At 37.5% G+C, this 20748-nt stretch overlaps 1 protein-coding gene across 4 annotated transcripts in view; it reads left to right on the top strand.

Moving 5' to 3' along the window:
- The first annotated feature begins 7641 nt into the window (after nt 1-7641).
- LOC106904873 (KAT8 regulatory NSL complex subunit 1) overlaps nt 7642-20748 on the top strand; it is a 38733-nt gene continuing 25626 nt past the window's right edge. Inside the window, exons 1-2 of one of the 4 annotated variants that reach the window (XM_014969368.2) lie at nt 7642-7723; nt 15068-16538. In XM_014969368.2, the coding sequence (XP_014824854.2) occupies nt 15136-16538 (1403 nt within the window). In that variant the 5' untranslated portion in view covers nt 7642-7723; nt 15068-15135. Of the gene's footprint in view, nt 7724-12087; nt 12615-12673; nt 12744-15067; nt 16539-20748 lie in introns of those variants that run through there. The other 3 variants (XM_014969370.2, XM_014969366.2, XM_014969369.2) reach the window with 3 other exon arrangements.

The raw sequence follows: 20748 nt of genomic DNA, 5'->3' as shown, positions 1-20748 counted from the left end.
GACTGTTTGATTCTGTAAAATTTACCTGGGTTTCATTGTAAAACATATGAAATTCATTGAAAATATTCTATTGGTTTGCTTAGCTTTAATTAAGTCTGTGTCATCTAATTTTGGATACTGAGAGGAACATAAATCTATATGTAGAACTCTGTTAAAGATCACATATGAGGTAGTCTGAAAAGACGTCTTAATCAATGGCAACATATCCATATCAGAAAGTAACATTTCTATAAGTATAATAAACTCAATCTGACCAACAGATGGCAACACATTTTGTTAGCCCAGGGAGTTCAGCATATTCATTGACAGATGCGACCTCTCCAGTGGATACAAAATGTACATGAACACATGAGAAAACTGCAGCAGCAGCAACAAAAGAACAAAGCAGATGTTCACATATCTTCATGAATCCACAGAGCAATGCTATAATGTCAAGTCATGTAAGGATTTATTTAAACAGCACAGTTGTGCAAAGTAACACAATGTGCTTTTCATCAAGAACAAAACACTAAAGGCAAATGCAAAAACACAAAAACTAACAAGATTACTAAAGCTGTTGACAGTTTTATGAGATTGGTTTAGGTTAAATGACTCAAAGTGAAGCAGGTACAGGTACTGAGCGACTAAACAGTGAGTCGTTAACGGATCTTATGTTCTCTTTAATGTTAATTATTTTAATGTTATATAAGGAAGCAAATTATATAGATAAAAAGTCTGATGGAATAATTAATAGAGAGCTGGTAAATCCAACAAATGGAGAAAATAACTTTACTGTTGTAAATATTTTTTATTTACAGTTTTAGTTTTAGAGAACAAGAGCTGTGTGGCACGTGTTATTTCTTTAATGCGTGGATGAAATTTGACTTTCTCCGCTTCCACTCGACATGACATAAAGTCTCTCTTCCTCTCTTGAATAGAGCTTTAATTCCAGAGTTGAGCCAGGAGTTGTTTTTGGAGAAACGCCGTATCTTATCTAGGGCCACAGTGTTGTTCACACAGAAGTTGTCAGTGATGCAGTCAGTGATGCTGTCAATGTCCTCCCCATGAGGAGGTTAGAGTTTCCCCAAACAGTCGAGCAGAAATAGTCCTCTTATCTCTATCTAGTGTTTATTAATTGCAACTACAACTATGTGCTTCGTTTCTCTGAGTTTGAATCTTGACTTCCTGCAAATGAGTTCCTTCTGTCTCCTCAAACCATCTCTCTGCTGTTTCACTGATGATCAACACCAACATGTTTTAACATACATACAAAGAAAGGACCATCAATGACATGAATAATTTGTTCGATATGCTGTTTTAAAAAGGGGGCATGAAGCTTTTTCAGGATAAAAAAATAAATCACTGAAGACTTACAGCAAACTGTCCTTCCTTAAAACATGTGTGCTGTCTTTGCTCCATCTAGTGTTCATTAATTGCAACTACAACTATGTGCTTCGTTTCTCTGAGTTTGAATCTTGACTTCCTACAAATGAGTTCCTAAAATGGGGATTTTATTTCTTTTGAAAAAAAATAATTTTGAGAAAAATACAGACTAATAATGATGCTTGTTGTGTGTATACCCATGTACTAGTCTCTGTAGGGAAAGTTTTCCCTATTCATCACTTTCTGTTTGATGTTTCAGGTGAGCTCTTGCATATACAGCCTTGTCTCATGTCACCAATAGCATCTCACTGAGATCAAGATCTGGACATTGGCTTGGGCCAGGACTTCTCAGTCAGTTCTTGTTAGATTTGTATGCACATTTCTGATTTCAAAATCATTCCCAACAGAACAATGAGATGATTCCCACTCTGAAGAAATTCCTTAACAAGAGCCCAAACTCAGGGAGACAAAGGATGATTAAGGAGTGTACAAGCAACTATAGGTCAAGATTCAAGACAGCAAGGAGAAGAGCAGGACGAAACTGGAGAAGAAGCTACAGCAGGACAATATTAGAGATACATAATCGGGGATGAAGAATATCACAAGTTTCAAGTACAAGGAGGCCCAGACACATAGATTTTTAGGCAGAGCCAATAAACTGAATAAACATATTTTTCAGCAGGTTTGGATCAGAAGCAAGCTCAGAATCCTTCTCTCCTGTCCACAGCAATGCAGACCTCCCATGCTGCTTTGACAGATAGGTTTACACCTTAATCTTTCACTGCAGTCATGGATCCTGCTGCTCTTCCAAATATGTCTTAGTAGATTTGGAACCAGGGAATTAAAAAAATAATGTCAAGACATATCACAAAAACATATGATGCTTATTAAACTCCACTGGTAGTTTAACTAGAACTGTGTGATGTGGCCCAGATTAGACATCATTGAGCATTCAACAGCACAGACTTCAGACGGTTCTGCTGTTAAATAAATTTGAAATGAACCTCATACTCACTGCAAAGCAGATCTGTGATGCTGTGGGCCGGTTTCCATTTCAAATACCTGAGGAACCTTGTCTTAAAAGTGTGACGTTTTAAACTCTTGGTTCACTCCACAACTCACTTCAGAGCTGTGGAGTGAACTAAATTGAAAATAGCATGACAGAAGATCCATAACTCTGGATGAGAGATCCATCTAGATATGAAATTGCCTAGAAGAGATTTTAGGCAGTTACTGTTTGAAATTTCAAAAAATTTTCAATCATATTTTTAATATATAGTGTAAATTAACGAGATGCCGGGGGAAGGGCCTTTCTCTGGCATCTTGTTTCTCATTTCTGCCTTGAGGACTGCAAACGGCTCTGAAGTAAAAAGTGGTTCTTAGTAACTTTGCTTAAAAATGATACAGAATTTAGTGAATGTTTATAATATAAAGACAGTAAACAGGCTAGTTTTCGATATTTTTTTTTACTAAAGGTTTTTATGGAGAATATGCATAGTACTTCAACAACAGAACTGACAATAATAATATAATAATTATTTTTAGTGAAAGAATGTTTTTTTATCATTTGTTTGCAAATCACATGCATTATTGGTGTATGGTACTTAAAAGCTAAATGGTCCATTGAACAAAAATGTTTTTTCTTCCTTTTATAAAGACTTTGTATTTCATTTATTCATTTATTTTAAATGTATATGCAGGATGGTGGTTCTTTAACAAGCTAATTATAAAATTTAAAAAAATTTCTAGAAGTAGATATTTCTGAACATAACAATTTTGTGTAAAAGGACCTTTGATTTGCAGAGGTTTCTGACCCTGGTAGAGAACAACATAGAAAAAACCCCTCCCCCACATGTTGCTTTACATTGACATTTAGCTGGCTGACTGAAAAGTACACCTTTCTCTTGATATGAATGATAAATTTTACTGTATGGAAATATTCCTGCTTCACTAAAATCATGGAATGTCATGATGTGGTTACTGAAGGTGTATCAAATTTAAAATAAAAATTATTTTAACAAAATTTTTGATGTCTAGTCGCATAGGCAATAACAGATGCACTGTGTTTTCAGTAAAAATATTTTAAACATATATATTTTGATTTTACATTTTTGTGCACACAAGGCAATATAATGAACCCGTGGTATTTTTACTGGAGGTCGTCTACTGTAAGAATTTCATTCCAGCCCATGGGTATCAAACTTGTTACATGCTGAAGGAGAAGTTTTGTTCAATAACTGTGATTTAGCCAGAAACAATAATCTCTTGATATGGGACCCTACCTCACTTCTCCACTCAATAAGTAGTCTATAAAGTGTCAGATTATGGATCACACACACAGGATCACGCTTGGGTAATTTGAGTATTGTTGGTATATGATGTGAATCTTCTGCAAGTCAAAAACATGTTGAATGTTGTTTTGCTGATATGTTAGTTACAAAAATTCTTGTGAATACTCAAAGTGGATAAGTGAAGTGGAGCTGCATGTCAGCTATTTACATTCTCTGTGAAAATAAGTGAAATGATCATAACTTTAACGCCAGTGCTAAATTGTGGTGATAATGCATCACTGAAACACTAATCTGTATTTATGTTCATCCTATGTCACTTAGCTTTACATATGCATCACTAGCATTTGTTTGAACGGCACTCTGGTCAATAATTCGGCCGCTTTTATGTCTCCTGGCCTGCTTTTAGGGGGACAGATTACTCGACCAGTCAAATCTCACCCCAGCAGTGAGACAATGTGCTAAGCCTTCAGGTAAATGTTCTGAACAAACTCACACGCTGCTGTCGGCTTCACCTGTTTTAATGTGAAAGGCGCAATGAAAAATAGACGGCACACTGCAGCGCCAAACCTACGAAACAAAGCATTAAAATAGCAGCTTGTTTATCTGAGTGAAAACACATCAGGCTGGACAGAGAGCAGCTAGCATGCCTACGCTGTAAACAACACTCTTGCTGCGCCGAAACGAAAGCAGGTTTTTATGAATGAAGGGGAAGTTGTGAGACTAAAGTGAACATTTTTAAATAAAAACAATATTTTTTGAATATGAAGTTTCATGTTATGAACTTTCGTACACATTTCCGCTGTACGGGTATTTGCTAAAACTGACATCTGCGGCAGCCAATAGAAAGCCCGGATTTGAAGAGGTGGCCAATGGCGATGCTGGGGGCGGATACAATCGGTGGTTTGTAACAGGACAAGCAGGTAAGTAAGATTTTGTCTTGTTATTTTCTTAAAAAATGAGTAACAGTCTATTTGTCAAGAATGACCCTTACTTTGGTTAAACCACTGGTTCTTCTGTTTGAGAAGGCTTCATTTCTATGTACTTTTTTCCTGCCGTATGTACAAATGAAACGGTGTTCATTGAGGAGTCTGTGAGATCGGGAAGCAAACAGCTAACGAATACTAGCATGTTAGCTTTCTAACGTTAGCTTCTGATAAAGTAATGTTAATGTGCCTTTTATAAAATAAAGAAACAGTTATAATTCAATTATTTACTCGCTGTTGTATTAATGTGCCTTTTATTTGATTTACTGTTCAACTCCACCTCAGTGGTGACCATATTCAACATTTAAAAAGTTTTTTTTCATCTTAAAATTTGCAACGGTAACGTTAATGTAGTTAGCCCGTTAGCTTTAGCTTGGCAGCTGGACGCGACAGACTCATCGATTCCACCACAGTCAAAAACTAAACTTTTATGAGATATTCTGTGTGTCTGAAGCCTCAAACCGAGGTGAGTAAAGGTTTCAAAACCACAGCAACTTATTTAACTAATTAATATGTTTAATTTTCAGCAAGGTTTATTTCAGCTGTTGAAATGAATGAATTAAAGCGGAAAGCTGCGGAATTATCGAGGCTAGTCATTAAGTTTCACTCGTGTAGTATATTTAAAACAATAAAATGGTATCTAAGATGCGTCAGTAAGTATATAAAAACTCATCCAAAACCCATAATAAGTTGAATATATTTAAATTACCACAAGTAAAATAAATATATAATCAAGCTATTCTATTAAACTTTCTGAAGAGTCGTATGTCAAACATAAAATCATGTTTATAGTTTACTGGTATGTTGGTAAATCTGGGGTAATTTATGTCTTTCCAGCTAGTTAAATTTTGCGAAGCAATTGCCTAGCTTATTTTTTTGTAATTTAAATTGGCAATGAAAATTTTATGAGGGATTTTTATGTGGGTTTTATTTTGTCTTTTTAGTGGAAAAATGTCTATTAATTGAATTAGAATAGTCTCTTTATCCACCCAAACGGTCATGCTAATTACTACTACTATTATATGCTTATCATTATTAACAGCTGCAAAAATTTGTTGGCCTTAAATTAAAAATACATTCAGCTTGTGTAATTTTTCAAGTGCATTCTAAAATTAGGATATAATTTATTTCCTATTTTAATTTGAAAATCAGACCACTCATAAAATAATCAACAATATGCTAACATGAGTACTTTAAAATGTTCAATGAAAGGCTATTTAGTTGATATAAAAAAACGTGCTGAAGCTCATCTAAATCAAACCAAAAATTCAACAATAACTATAAAATATGTTAACATGGATGAAAAATAGGTAGCGAGTGATATTCTAGTTATTCTAGTCAGAAGTTCTTGAATCTACAACCCACAAATAAAAAATATTTTTTGAGGTGACATTGCAGCTAGAGGTAATCACCATCCAAGAGATTGGAACAAAAACAAACTTGTTGGTAGTAATATACATACTAAAAGACCGTATTATCAAGTTAATGTACTTAGATTCAAATTAAACATTCATCGTAAGACTGTGAAATATTTCTAAAATGTTTTTTTGCATATTGGTCCAAAATTTAGGACAGTGTCCTTTAATACATTTTTTGCTGTTGCAATGATTGTGATAAATATTTAATTCTTTGACTTTTAATTGTCTAATTTTAATTAAGCTTAAAGGCCAGATCAGTTGTTTTTGATCTGTTGGTTGATGAAAACTTCAACAGCCCAATCAAGTTGTTGAAATTAGTAGGTTCATTTTAAAAAGTCTACTAATCTTGAGGACCAAATATTTGACATTGTGCCCAGATATTTGGCTTACAGAAATCCAACTTTGTGGGCATTTTCTTTATCAGCTGGGATTTTTGTAATTTCATCCTGTAATAAATTGCTCAAAAACAGAATTTAAGTAAGTTATTGTTTTTAACAATTATATTTTAGCTTTTTGATGTTATAGTTAAAACATACTATATTGAGTTTCTCTTCAAAATATGAAAAATATGCACAACAACTTGATGGCTTGTGACAAGCTTTACAATCAAAATTGTGGGAGACACGGTGTTCTTTTCAGTAAGTACTGTAATGTGAATGGGCAAAACTTACTGACATCTTGTGGCCAACTTAAGAAGTGCAGCTATTACAAACCTGTCTCACATATTACTCTGGAGGAAATTATATCTACATTACACTGGACCTTTGTTCTGTAATAATTAGTAGTGATATTCATCTCGTACAATTACACCAGTAGCTGTTTTTTTGGATAAGGTTCAATCATTTAGCTTTAGCTGTTCTTAAATGACTAAATGACTAAGCTTCTCCATCTCTTAAATATGTACCATCACCACAGCTTTTTTCCCCCCTCCAATGTGCCTTTAGTGGAGGTAAAGTGAAAGTTCTCATTAATGGAACTGATCATTCCATGGTGCGGCTTAATTGCTAATAGTCATTGCAATAGTGAACATTGATTCCCAACATTGTGACGCTCTGTAGAAAATTATTTTCAGTATCGTGATTGTGTGCATTTAGCATAAATGTTTATTTTTATTATTAGATAGTATTGGTAGAAATAGTTTTTTCATAAATTCATCAATCTTACAAAAATATTCAGATTATTTTGTTTTGTTGTATATTTGTCAGGGAGTGATTGCAGTGGCTCATTGTTTATTTTTGTAACACTTGATTGGGCTGTTGTCAAATTAACTGTCTTTAAGACTCTATTTTTGTGTCATTCAAAAATTGTTCACTTTAACTGTTTATAAAAAAGTTTACAAACTTGCTTTTGATTTTTGGAGTAAAACTACTACCTACAATTTATATGATTTGAAAAAAATATGAATTAAAAAAAAAGATAGTAACTTGTCTTTGTGGCCAAACCACTCAACCCTTTGGTATAACAATAAAGACCTTGAATCATAATATTTTTTTATTCAGTTGAACTGCTCTGTCCTGAAAATGTGTAAATATTAGTTGTTGCTTCATGCTTGACATCTGTATTTATTTCTAATATCTATTTGTTCATTTTATGTTTTAGGTGTAAACTAGTAACTGGATTTATGGTTCGTTGGATTACTACCTGGATTATATCAACAATGGAGTCGAAGGTAATCCTAAACTATTATTACATGTTGCTGTTTATTCTGGTTTGTGTTTCACTGAGACTATTAGGGATGTTATCATGGCCGTCAGTCAGTAATGCTCTGCGGATACTGTGAATGAAATGAACGTCCTCTTGGTAGCTTCAGAGCTTATCTCAAAGAAATGGCTTCTGGGGATGGAGCCACATCAGAATGTGTTGGTTCTGGGTTTCTCTGTGGAAGTATTTCAGACGACTGAGACGGGAACAATATCTCAGGAAGTGTAGGCAACGCCTTGGAATCCATGAGGGGTCATCAAAGGAGCGCTTAAATCCACCATCTTTGCACGCACTGTTTTTGTAAACCCAAAACTAGGCATGAAGATCGAAGATATTGTTACATTTCTTGGTTAAAACCTACATAGAAGAGAACTGGCTCTAGAGACTGATAGTTTTAGTTCTTGCCCTGTTGGAGTCGAGGAGCTTTCCTTTGATTTTCAGATCTTTTTTTTGTGTATAAACCACTTGGTTTAAACATTAAGAATACATGAGATGTCCCAGATTAATCTTGTGCAACATGTTTTGCCTTGGATAACCTCCTCTGTGCACAGGAAGTCTTAAACAACTGTTTATTTAAAACGACCAAAGATAAACACAAGCAGCTTGTGCAGAAGTCTCCACAGCATGAGACAATTCAAATGAGCCAGGGACTTTAACATGTGTTAAAACTGGAAACCTTATCTCATTTGCAACAAATGTAATATTGATAATGTCTTACTATAGCTTACACGCATTGCATGGGTAGTATTAGTACATATATAAAAAAATAATCATTCTCATTTAATAAAATATTATATTCATCAGACTAATTTCTATCACAATCTGTTTGCAGGCTTATTTCTCCTCCTCTCCATATCTTGAAAACTTTATGAAAGGAAAGAGAGAGTTATAGTATGATTTTTAAATTTTTTTTTTTCACTGTTAATATCGAACACCCAAACCTCTCAACGCGTTACTCTGGGAATCTTTCTGTTGTTGTTTTTTTTTTCCGTATGTGGAAATTCGTGTTTGGTGACACGAATGTAGTCTTAGTGTTTTTTTTATTTTTTAATTTTGTTTTCAACATTCCAGCCTAGAGTAATGACGTGTTCATTTCTGTGTATGTTTCAGTATGTCCTAGGTCAGATTTTGTGTGTTTCTTCATACTACATTTGTTTATCTTAAAAACAAGATTAGGATTCACTCCCATAAAAATATTCAGCATAACTGTCCATTTGTTTTCAAATATTGTTTTCCTTTAGCGGGAGCTAAAACAACAAACGGTGGAAATCGTGTTTTTGAAGTTGAGGTTAGCAATTACCTTTTTGAGTCTAAATGACTCCAAGTCTAAAACCAAATTGCTTGTGCAGACTTGATTTGAAAAAGCCAGCCTCAGTAAAGCTGGCAAAAACAGAAGTGATGGGGTGGTGAAACGTCCGCCCGCCAAGGATGAAATGTTGCCTGGTTGGTGTAAAACATTGCCGCGGTAGTTGGCACAATTTTGTACGTGGTATGAGTCGGGCATGAAATGACCAAAACTGCAAAGACATGGTGAAGAGGAGAAATGACCAGCAGCTGCAAGATCAGTTTATTTGTGGAGGAATACTTTGAATTCAAGTACCCAGATGCATATAATTAATGCATGATGTGCTAGGTTTAATGCTCCATAGTGTCTGTACGACACTGCAGTTCAGCCACAACAAATCTATTCAACCGTCTGAAATTTAAACACGGAGGGATCCATCAGTGACTAATACAGGAAGTGACTGGAATTTCCTGAAAACATTTAGTAAAAATTCAAATTCAGGTTAGTTATTGAATAGCTACTCAATATGCAGTTTTTTTTTATTTTTATGAATTGATAGTCTCTTTTACATGATCATAATTTAAATATTTACGAAAGTAACTGTGTTGTTTATTGGCTATTTCTGATAGGCTGTCGAAGATATAGTTTGTTTGACAGTCTTTGTACGCTGAAAAACAAACATGTCACCCATATTTTGCCCATGATTTGGTAACAAAATCCAAATTTACATTAACTTTGTTGAATATATTTTAAGAGTAACTTTTGAAAATATTCTTTTGAGTTATTTTTTGTATACTGCCAGTGTGCACACCATTTATTTTGCATCACTGCATCAACGTTCTAAATTCTAAATGCATTATAGAACAGAGTGGATGCCCACACATTTTTTTTAATATATGTAATGTTATAGTTATTCTAGGTGTCGACAGCCATTATGAATAAAATCGGAAAACAAATTTGTGTTTAAACACACTTAAAATATTGCTAAAACATTAAGAACAGAAACAAATAAATGAACTAAACAGTTTGGTGGCAGTGTTATGTAACAATAAATCAAATAATTTAAAATGTTGCCAATTCTAATGTCTACATTTATTAATTTAGATGGGTGATTAAGATTTTCTTTTAAAATTTGTTCGGAGGATATGGTCAGCTGATGTCTTTTTTCATAATTCAACTCTTTGTAACTTCATTTCGATGAAACAGACATAGTTTTGAAATGGCCAGTCATAAAGGGTCCAAGACAAACATTGAATTCTTTCAGGTTGAAATAAGTCCCATTTCTTTTTTTATTATTATTTATTTTTGCGTTATTTACCTGGGAAAAAAAAACTCCTTGGGATCTAATGTCGCTTTTTCAATAATGGTGGCCAAAATGGCATTACTATGAGGCACACTATTTATTAACTTTATCATATTTTATGTTTTACTCTGCATTACTCTTCTAACCGCCCAGCAAGAAGATCCTGGTTAAACACTGCAGAGACTAGGCACTAGCATTCACCCCACCACAAACATTAAGTGAGTATAGCGTATAGATATGCTCACTATACGCTGAGTATAGTGAGTACATCTCACTATACTCAGCGTATAGTGAGAATGTATACTTATATAAAAGCATATATTCATTTATATCAGTATAAATGAATATATACTTATTCATTTAGCTGTTTGTGTTTTAAATGCAGCAGTAGTGTTTACAGATATCTAAAAAGGCCTCTACATAAGTAACCACCTTATACAAAAAGTGAAACATGGGCATTTTGAAACAGAAGCTGTTTAGAGAAGTCCAGTGTTGTCTTGGCTCCCCTCTTACTTGGAAGAGAGTTATCTTTTTCTGGGGAGTTTCCTATAACTCTGAGTTATCTGTTGAAGGTTAGATATTAACTAGTCATAACGTCTCAACAGAACCTCGCCCCAAATAACCAAACTATCGCTTTAAAGATAATACTTGGCTTTAATGTTAAATAATTGAAAAGGAAACAGTTTTGGATGGTGCTGCTTTAAAATGAATTAGTTTTAATGTTATTACCAGAGTACAATGCACTTAATCTGTAAGCACAATTACCATTATTAACATACAATGAACTCTACAAATAACTAATTTCAGCCAGCAGGATTTTAAAAGCTGAAATGTTAAAGCAGCTACCAACACATTAAACAGAAAATATGAAAAAATGTATTATATATGTGTAGGCAAAACACATACATAGTACCCATTTAAATTATTTATTTAAATATGTCAAAAGCCCATATGTAAGAAATATTCATGTTTGGGTTTAATACACATTGTTACAGGTAAATAAACAAAATACACAAAAGCTCTAGTATTTAATTTGAAATATGTTTTTTTTTCTTGCGTCCTTTTTAATCTGGCACAATTTATTGCACAGGTTTTTCACAGGGAATTTAGCAGATATGAAGCAGTTAAATTTGATAATGAAATGTGATTGATACTGTAATTACAGGGTTAATTCAAATCATTAGTCCAGGTGCAGTGGCTTTTATGTCAGAGCTGTTTGGTCCTGCTTGGTGCTGTTTCCTAGACACCATGTGGTGTTTTATTACACTGAAGGGAAAGAGCTCCTTCATGTGGCCACAGGCTACACCTCCACAGAAGGCTGCTGTAGTGGTGGGCGATTCAGATCCTGTTCAAAGTGACATGAGAAACGCGCAGCCTGAGCTTTAAAGGGAACCAGAGCCTTTACTATGGCAGTTTAACAGAAATAAGGATACATGATTGATTATTGAAGAGTATTAACTGCTTTGGTTTAAATTATGAATGAACAAGGTCATTTAACATGAATAATCCCGTTTGTGAATGTTTTGTGGACAGAAGCTGAATATGCTTCAAACTGTTGTTCCGAGAGCATGCGGGATACACGTTAAGCAGACAGCGATATTTCCAGTTTAACCAGCAGCACCATCACAGCAGAATAATAAGTGTGAAAGTGACACTGCGCTGTGTTTTTGGGAAGACAATGCCCTCCTGTGGTATCTTCTTTGAGCTTTTCTGTCGGTTCTTATCTGCCTTTTACTCTAGTGGTGAGAATGAGTAGTGTCTCCCGCCTACAGCAGCGCACGCACACACATACACGCGCGCGCAGAGCTCTTCTATGTTTGTCAGACTCAATCCGACGGAGAGGAGCTAGCCGCCATTTTCTAAGCGTCTCTCCCTAAAACGAGAGAAAAAGCCTCGCGTCAAACCGCCACCTGGATTACCTCTCTCTCGTCGGGAATCTGTTTTTTCGCTTCAGGATTGCCGTGGAATCGCCTACATTTGAAGTAATCGGGGATAGGACGGACTATTTCGCGGCCTAGGGTTATAATATTCGCTGTGGCGGCGAGGCGAGCTGTAGCTCGGTGATTCGCCCATTGCTGAATCCGGAACGAAGCCGAAAGGCTCCGATAAGCGGGCCCCTTTCCGCACCCTGGCTGTGTATTTTTGGAATAATTAATGGCAGAGTGATCGACAAAAGCCCCGTGTGTTGTATTGGTACTCTTGGTTTTTTTCCACCCAAACTGCAGGGGACTGTTGCCGAAATTCCCTCGGATAGTGCAACCTCGTCACGTGGTAGGTTCCTCCTTTTTCTTTGTTAGCGAGCTAACCAGACTGCCTGGGTCTACTCCCAACTTCTCTGCTTTTCAGAGACCAGCTTTAACTACACGCACCGCCCGATTCCCTTCCAGCTTCTGTACGAAAGTAAGGCCATGGACTGGCGCTGTAAATACAAAATAAAGCTACTTGTGTTTATTTCTATAGTCTGATTACAATGCAGACCGTGTCTCCACTGTGCAATCGGTCGTTAAACGTTGTTTAAAACATTTATCAGACACAAAGATGTCTGGTTACAAGGGTCATGTTAGTAGCTTCAATGCAACAGAAGCTTGTTTTATTTCAACTGTGTTTGGCGACGCTCTTATTAAACATTTCAACTCTACGCGTAATTTACTCTAAACTATTACCGCAAGTGCGCGCAGGTTACGCAGGCACTTTAAATGTTTACTTGACTAACGAGGTTTACGTAAAACTCCGAAGTTGGTCTCTACCTCCACCAGAAAATAAAAATAGTTAAGTATTAAAGCGACATAACAGTGTGGTCAGGGCATGTGTCGTTTCACTGCAGCTGGCTTGAGAGAGAGACACGCCAGCTTGCCAGCAGGTTGTTTCTTGCATCAGCAGCTTTCTTGGGCTAACGTTAACCAGCAGTGGAGCGCATTAATTTCCACGCAGTTTACAGAGTGACCAAATATTTATCTGTCGATTCTTGCGTTTGCGTGATCGTTTTTCCTGTCTTCCTTTTTTGTCTGACACCTCCTCATGATACGAAGTGATCATGCGCTGCCTTTCCGCCTAAACTAATTGAAATTTAATGCAATGAAATGGTGCACACTTGGCGCTGAGGCGCAAAGCTGCCTTTTACGTGCACAAATGCTCTTGTAAACACCAGGAAGACATTTTGATGATTACGTTATGGTTGGCTAACGTTGGATGTGGATGTTTTTTGTCGCATCTCGCCACACGTTTTTACATAAAAACAACACGGGGAGTTATAGTTGCATCTTTGACCATTTAAATTTCCCACCGTGTTCCCCGGACTCATTTGGCGTGTTTGGAGCCGAATGGGTGTTTTTAGATGGATGAAGTGCATTGCATAATCTGCTTCGGAAACACCAACATGGCGTAGTGCGCGCCGACTAGAAACTGCGGTGAAATACTGAACCCCCATTCATCTGAGCATGCAGACGATGATGCGCGGAGATGCAGCTCTTATCTTTTACAATGTGAAGGCAGTCTGTTTGAAAGTTTCCCATGAATAAGCATGCAGCTGGCATGAAAGATATGTTAATCATTCAAACAATGCTCTGTGTCATTAACATTCTCCTAGCAATGCTGCATTTTTTTAAAAAGCATTTTTGCTTTTAATATTAGAGAAAGTGAGATTTAAACATTGAGTTAAGATGAAATGACAGAGCAACCCTGGCATGATGACATCATTTGCTCTGAGATAATGCTGGGCCTAAATCCACCTACTTACATGGCCTGCAAGGAACCCTGCTGTATGCAGACTTGCCAGGGCACATGTAGGGCAGTGGGGTTTGGGCAGTTTGCATTGGTTTCTCCTGTTTCTTTCCTTGCCAGGATTTTTTCTTTTTTTTTTTTTTTTTTTTTTTCACAACCTTATAAGTAAATGACATTGAGGGCTTGTTTACACGTGCATGCTTGTAGTGGAAATTATTTAGTGGCCTTAGCTCAGGTGACTTCTGTTATTCCAAACCTTCCTTTACATCTTATTTGCCCAAGGTGAGTGCGTAACGTTTTCCATTTATTTTTGTTTGAAGTTGGCCCTCTTTAGAATATATATATTTTTTGTTTTTATCAAAATTATTATTTGGTACAAATTATGTGAATAACTTGGAGAATTTATTGAAAGAGAATCTACCTTTTACTTCAGATATTTTGTTTTGACCATGTTTGCTTCACATTGCGTTGGAAAGAAGTAACATTCTTAATTTTTACAATTTAAGTGAAAGTAACCATGTTGGGCTCAGTAGTTTTATTACTTTTACTTTGATTATTGGTTCCATTTAAACAAAAAAAAAAAAAAAACAATAAAAAACATTCTACTTTCTGATTGGATGTTGGTTAGTAATTTTCCAGTCACAGTGTAGTCCTACCGAACCAGTTGTGCAAGTGTTTTATTTATGTTGTATATAGGTTCAGCTGTGTTCATATTGTTTCACAGTTCTGAAATTAGTATGGAATACATTAGTGTGAATTTGCGAATTTTGTGTTTTTGCTTTTTAACTACTTAAAATCTTATTTTTCTTTCCTTTTTTTAATAGAAATTTTTAGCTTCCTTCACATATATTTTGAACTGATTATTGTAGCTGGTGACACTGAAATCAAAATTAAACAAGATGTTTTTGTTGTTTTTAACCTTCCATCCCCATTTATCGTGTTATTTTTTTTTTATTTGGTATTTCTTTTGTTCTTGTCTTATTCTTCCTCCATGTTGTCTCCAGGCTGTCCTCAGGTGGGGCAGTAAGCGGGTGGAGTGGAGCAGGCCGAGGTGCCCGTCCCTCTGCACTGCATGGCTGCGATGGCGCCCGCTCTCACCGACGCCCCAGCCGAAGCTCACCACATCCGCTTCAAACTGGCTGCCCCATCCTCGAGTCTCTCACCGGCCAGTGCAGAGAACAACAGTAACGCCAACAACATCCTCATCCACAGCAGCGGCCCCGGAAAGTGCAAGGTCGCCTCCGAAGAGTGCCCTCTCGACTTCTGCGGCGGCAACCAGGAACCGCAGGAGCAGCAGCCCCAACCAGACTCCGTGTCCCAGGCCTCGGCCTTGGGCAAACTCCAGCCACTGGTGACTTCTTATTTATGCTCAGATGTGACATCTGTCCCCGCAAATAAGGAGTCAATCAAGCTGCAAGGAGTCCTCATCAAACAGTCTGTGCTGAAAAGCCACAGAATTCTGCCTAGTTCTCTGCTGAACGGTGGGGGAGAGTTCCTCCTGAGGAGGCAGGCAATTGAACTCTCTGGTGGTCAGCTTAAAAGCCTCATGAGTGGCAGCACCAACGGGAGTGGCCAGCCCATGGCACCTGTCAACGGCCTGGCCAAGAAACTGGCCAGCATGTCAGGCTCGGGCTGCATGGTGGCGGTGAACGGTGACAAGCCTTCCGCCACCACAGACTCTCAGCCCCAGAACCTGCCGTTGGACTCGGAGACCTTCACTGCTACCATATCGGGCCACATCCCGGTGAAAGAACCCCTCAGACAGAAGCATTCCTCCGGTGCTCCTCAGAACACAGACGGAAATAATGTGGAACCACCAGTGCTTCATTCTGCTGCCCTGTCCTCTCTTAACCATGACAACCCAAACTCAACGGAACAGGTTAATTCAAACGAAGCCGATTTGCAGACGCGTACTGGTCCGCTGCCAGGTTCCGACGGGGAGAGGCCAGGCAGCAGCCAACATGGATCCCCACAATGCACAGCCACACCAGAGCCGCCTCTGCCCTGCAGTTCATCCTCGGACAGCCTCGACGCTCACGTCAGGGAGCGCACGGCCCTCAACAGCAAGCGGCAGGCCGAAATCGAAAGCCGCCTGCAGCGCCTGCGCAAACGTCTTCAGGTGGTGCAGGCCAAGCAGGTAGAGCGGCACGTCCAGCAGCAACTAGGCGGCTTCTTGGACTCGGCTCTTAGCAGGCTACGAGCCGGGAGCCGCAAGTCGGAGGCGGCGCCGCATTCGGCCGCGTGGAGGACCGGGCGGCACTATTCGTCGAACAGCAGGGACGGCCTGGGCCGGTTCCTGAAGAGCGGTGCTGTGCCCTTGGAGCTGGAGAGGCTGTATCTGAGCGGCTCAGCCAACCTGCATTCAGCAGAAAGCGCCTTTGACTCTGATGTAACTGAAAGCAGCTCTGGTGGGGACTCTGACCTGGAAGAGGAGGAGCTGTCCAGAGTGGACATTGAGCAGCGACATGTCAAAATGTAAGTGCAGTGACCTCACACACTTTTTAATTTTTTTTAAATAGCAAAACCTCCTGCACTGCACATGATAAAGTCCAGAACTTACAGAAATATTTGAAGCCTTCTTTTTTTTTTTTTCTTTTTTTTTTTTAAATTGTCTCATAATTTTAAAATTTTTCAGTAACACCTCCCATTACTCATGCCTGTCATGGTGCTTGGAGCTGCTCAACTGTCAACAGAAAGTCCCTCCATTTCCAAACGCTGCAATATGCTACTCCAGCATAGCAGGTGCTAATGGCAATTATAACTGCCTGCCTCAGTTGTGCTCTGGTCAAACTCCAGGGAGGGGTATAGATACAGTTCACCCATGCAGCATGTGTAACCATGTGGGTGGGATCCTGTAGAGAACACACAAGCTTGACTGGACTTGGGGGGGGGGGGGGGGGAGCTTCCTTGTCATACGATTCTGCCTCCTGAAAAGACCCAGGCTGAAACTGAACGTTCTGTTTATCTTTAGAGCTAATAACTGAGCACCAATAGAACCAGTCATTTAAATGTTTTTTTTTTTAATTTATTTAATTTATTTATTTATCTTGAGATAACTTCAAGGCAGGGGGTCATAGGTTCAAAGGTGTGGTTTTTGTTTTTTGCATGCTTCCTGTTGTAATGTCAGGTCTGTGTCAGCAGGGGCATGGAAATGTGTTGGATGGGAAGTTCACATCAGAGTGCACATCCATGTGTCATTGGAATCAAGAGAGGGAGCGGGCAGTATAGCAGGTGGTTTGGCAGTGTTAATGGAGTTACTGGCCTGAGTGGGATTGGGTAGATTATTAACAAAGTAGCTCTTTATTATCCCCGCTGTGTTGACTTTAAACCTTTGACCTAAATATCATATCCGAACAGGAAGTGCTAATGTGCCTAAACATGTAAGCAATGCAGAGAGGCTTCTGAGTCTTACACTTGATCATAATTTAAAAGATGAAATAAGAGGAAATAAAACTGGAGTAAATCATTTTGACAAATTTCAATATGGGTGGTGTTAGGGGAGAGATTTGTGTTCATTATAGATTTAATGCTGTAAATGTGTCTAACAAATGGGACTGTTTGCGTGACAAGTCACAACATGTTGCTCAGGACTTGACTAGAAAAAATCTAGCTTTGAAGAAGTTTTAAACCCTCTTTTAGCAAGTGTCATGAATTTGAATTACAAAAACTGAATTTAAGATCTGATTATGTATTTTGAAAATATGAAAAATGCTCAAGTATCTGACAAAGTTTATACTTTTTTAATTCAGTGATGTAAGTTTCTAAAAATGCATCTCGGAACGGGGAAAAAACTGAACAATGAGTTGTTTTTTATTATTATTATTATTAAAGGTTTAATTAAAAAGTCAGTTTTGCAAGTCATTCCAATTCTGTTCCCCTACAGTGACCTTATATAGTTAGCTTTATTCATTTGGGTTTGCTATGATCTAAAAGTGGAAGTCATTACACTGTTTGTCTTCTATTCTTGTCCTGGATAGATTTACATAAGATTTTCCCCATAGCTTATCAATATGTATGTAAAGTTGTTGTTAAATAGCAATCAAATTTCTCCCCCTTTGGGAATTGGATTATTAAATGTGTGATTAGGACAGACCAAAGATGATGAACAATTGATGCTTCTATTTGATGTTACATTTTATTTGTGAAGATTGGCGACCAGAGTTGAGAACAGACGCATAGTTAATTGTAACATATTTTAAAAAAAGTAGTTATAACTGATTAAGTGATCTAAAGTTACTTGCTAGGAGAAGCTTGGCTTTTAAGTTATTTTTAACACTTGTGTTGTCTTATGGTATGTTTTTTTTTATTGCTCTCCTAGTAAAACATTTCTCATTACAGCAACCAGGTGGTAATAAAAGCATTGCATTATTTGCCAATCACCATGAAGCTGCAAAAGAACAATCTAACTTTTGCCAAAGGCTTTCAAATTAAAACTTACATCCTCCTGGGGAACAGATCATCAAAGTAAAGGAATTCTACAGCAGTAACATGTTCTGCGTTATCCCTCTTTTATGAAAAGTATTTCAGTGCAAACTGTAATTTATTTCCTTGAAAATAACTTCTTTTTCTGTTCAGTTTTTCAGTGGTCTTTTTTTTTTTTTTTTAGAAAATGTCAGCATACAACAGATGTCATTTTGAGGCACATACTGATCAAATTCATTTACAGAACTATATAGACAAGTCAATATGATCGCATAGGCAGATTTAGATTTAATTACATATGTTTCATTTTCAATTACACATGTTTCAAGTCAGTCTTAGTTATCTGTACAATTTTAACTATACAAGTTTATAAATCTAAGGAGATCCTGGAATTGGCATCGTGCCATTGAATAAGCAGCTTACCCTCCTACTGAGAGTTGATTTTAAAAACGTAAATTTTTATACTTCAGTTGGAAAAATGTTAATGGATCAACAGACAAGGCTATATGTCCAGTAATACTGGTTGGTCTTTTACCATCCAGTGTTAGCATTATTCATGTACTCATGCACATATTCAGTGGCTTGAAAGCTGAAAAGCTTGGGAATCAGTTGTAGCATCTCGCTCTTTATATACGTATATGCTGCTATTAAAAGTTTAGCCCCAGTGAGACAAATGCAGTTTTTAGAAAAGTCCAAAAAGATGACGACTATTTCCCTAGCATACTTTCTAAACAAACGTATGAGAAGGAATATTACTAGTATGAAGGTTGTAGGTTTTTGCTGCCGTCTATAAATGTGACCACTCGCACTATGTCTTTTTTCATATTTATTGAAGTGGATCTTTTCCTTGTTGCTTCTATTTGCTCAGGAGTTTATTTCTCATCGCAGCGAGCATGTCATGGTTTCTTCCTGCTTTTTTTTTTAACCATAATAACTTTCTAGTGTCCACCTTTTTATAACAGCTTTACTGTTGAGCAGCGAAAGCTTCCTGAAACTTGGTCTCCATTAACATGCAGTGACTCAGTGTAAAGGCACATTTTCCACTGATTCTGTTCCAGGAATTAGACGTTGGAGCAGTGAAGAGCTCTGCAGTTAGATGCAACGTTTGGCTATGGTTATCTGTATTGCAGTAGATCATGTGTGCTTGTGTAAGACGCTCTTTTGTTTGGGGAGGAAGTAAAATCGGTTATTAATCAGTGACTGGATGCTGATTCTGTTTTTTTTTTTTTTTTTTTTTTTACTGTATTGTAATCAGCCACTTTCCCAAGTACTGTTAAACCAGTCAGTTTTTCCGACATAAAGATAATCTAAAGCTGCTCACGACTAGTTAAAACTTGCTCTTTGAGACTGTGGGAGTGTCACCGGTTGTTGGTATCTGTTATACAATACAACCTGCGCTTTGATAAAAACAAAGACAAATGAAATGTACCGAGTTTCTTAACGGAACTGAGCTTTATGTATGATGTAAACATTTGACATTTTCATTTGACATGGAAGATGTGAAGGTTTGAGTTTTATCGAGTGAAGTGAAAACTAAAGTTGATGTCCCTTCCTGGAGGTAGTGATTCAACAGGTTGGAAACTGGTTCTCGGCGCTGTTCAGCCATGACTCTTTGTTAACATATTTGTCTTCTAGGAAGTGAGGCGTTTGCTTTTCTGAGACTATTATACCACATTTTTCTCATCTAACATTTGGTCTCTGTTAACAATTACCGGCTTGAAGGGGCTACACCACTAACTACTAACATTTTTATGTTTTCAAGCTGCAGCCTCCTAATTCTTTTAATGCCATTTGGGTTGACAGCCGTGTGGTAATGTAACCTGCTTGCTTGCTTGGCCGTGTTGCTTCCAAGTAATCCTGTTGGCCATGCTTTCTCTATAGATGTGCTTTCCCATATCTCAGGATTGGTGTTCACCCAACATCTGTTGCAAACTTAAGTTGCAAGCTTTTTTTTTCTTTTTTTTTTCTTCTCTTCTGATTGGTGTTTGTTGTAAATGAGAGATCCATAATGGGCCTGAACCAGTTGGTGGGTGCTGCTACTTTCAGAAATTTATGTTAATGGCATTCTTTGCTCGAACCGTAGAATAAGTTGTCCTCATTAGATTAAGCATGTTACAAGGAGCACGGTGCGTTCTGTGTTCAGAAACGAGTGGGCACAGTTTCTTGTTTCTGAGGCAACAAAAAAATGCTCATCAGGAAATATCAGATCTTACGTAATGGCTTATGGAACAATAAAAATATCAGAATTCCTGTAATCTGATCA

This window comes from Poecilia mexicana, unplaced genomic scaffold (genome assembly GCF_051168715.1).
Source record: "Poecilia mexicana isolate PSO_F unplaced genomic scaffold, ASM5116871v1 scaffold_19, whole genome shotgun sequence".
Classification (NCBI taxonomy): Eukaryota; Metazoa; Chordata; class Actinopteri; order Cyprinodontiformes; family Poeciliidae; genus Poecilia; species Poecilia mexicana.
The sequence above is the reverse complement of the archived record's forward strand: the minus strand, read 5'-3'. Positions and strand labels throughout refer to the sequence as shown.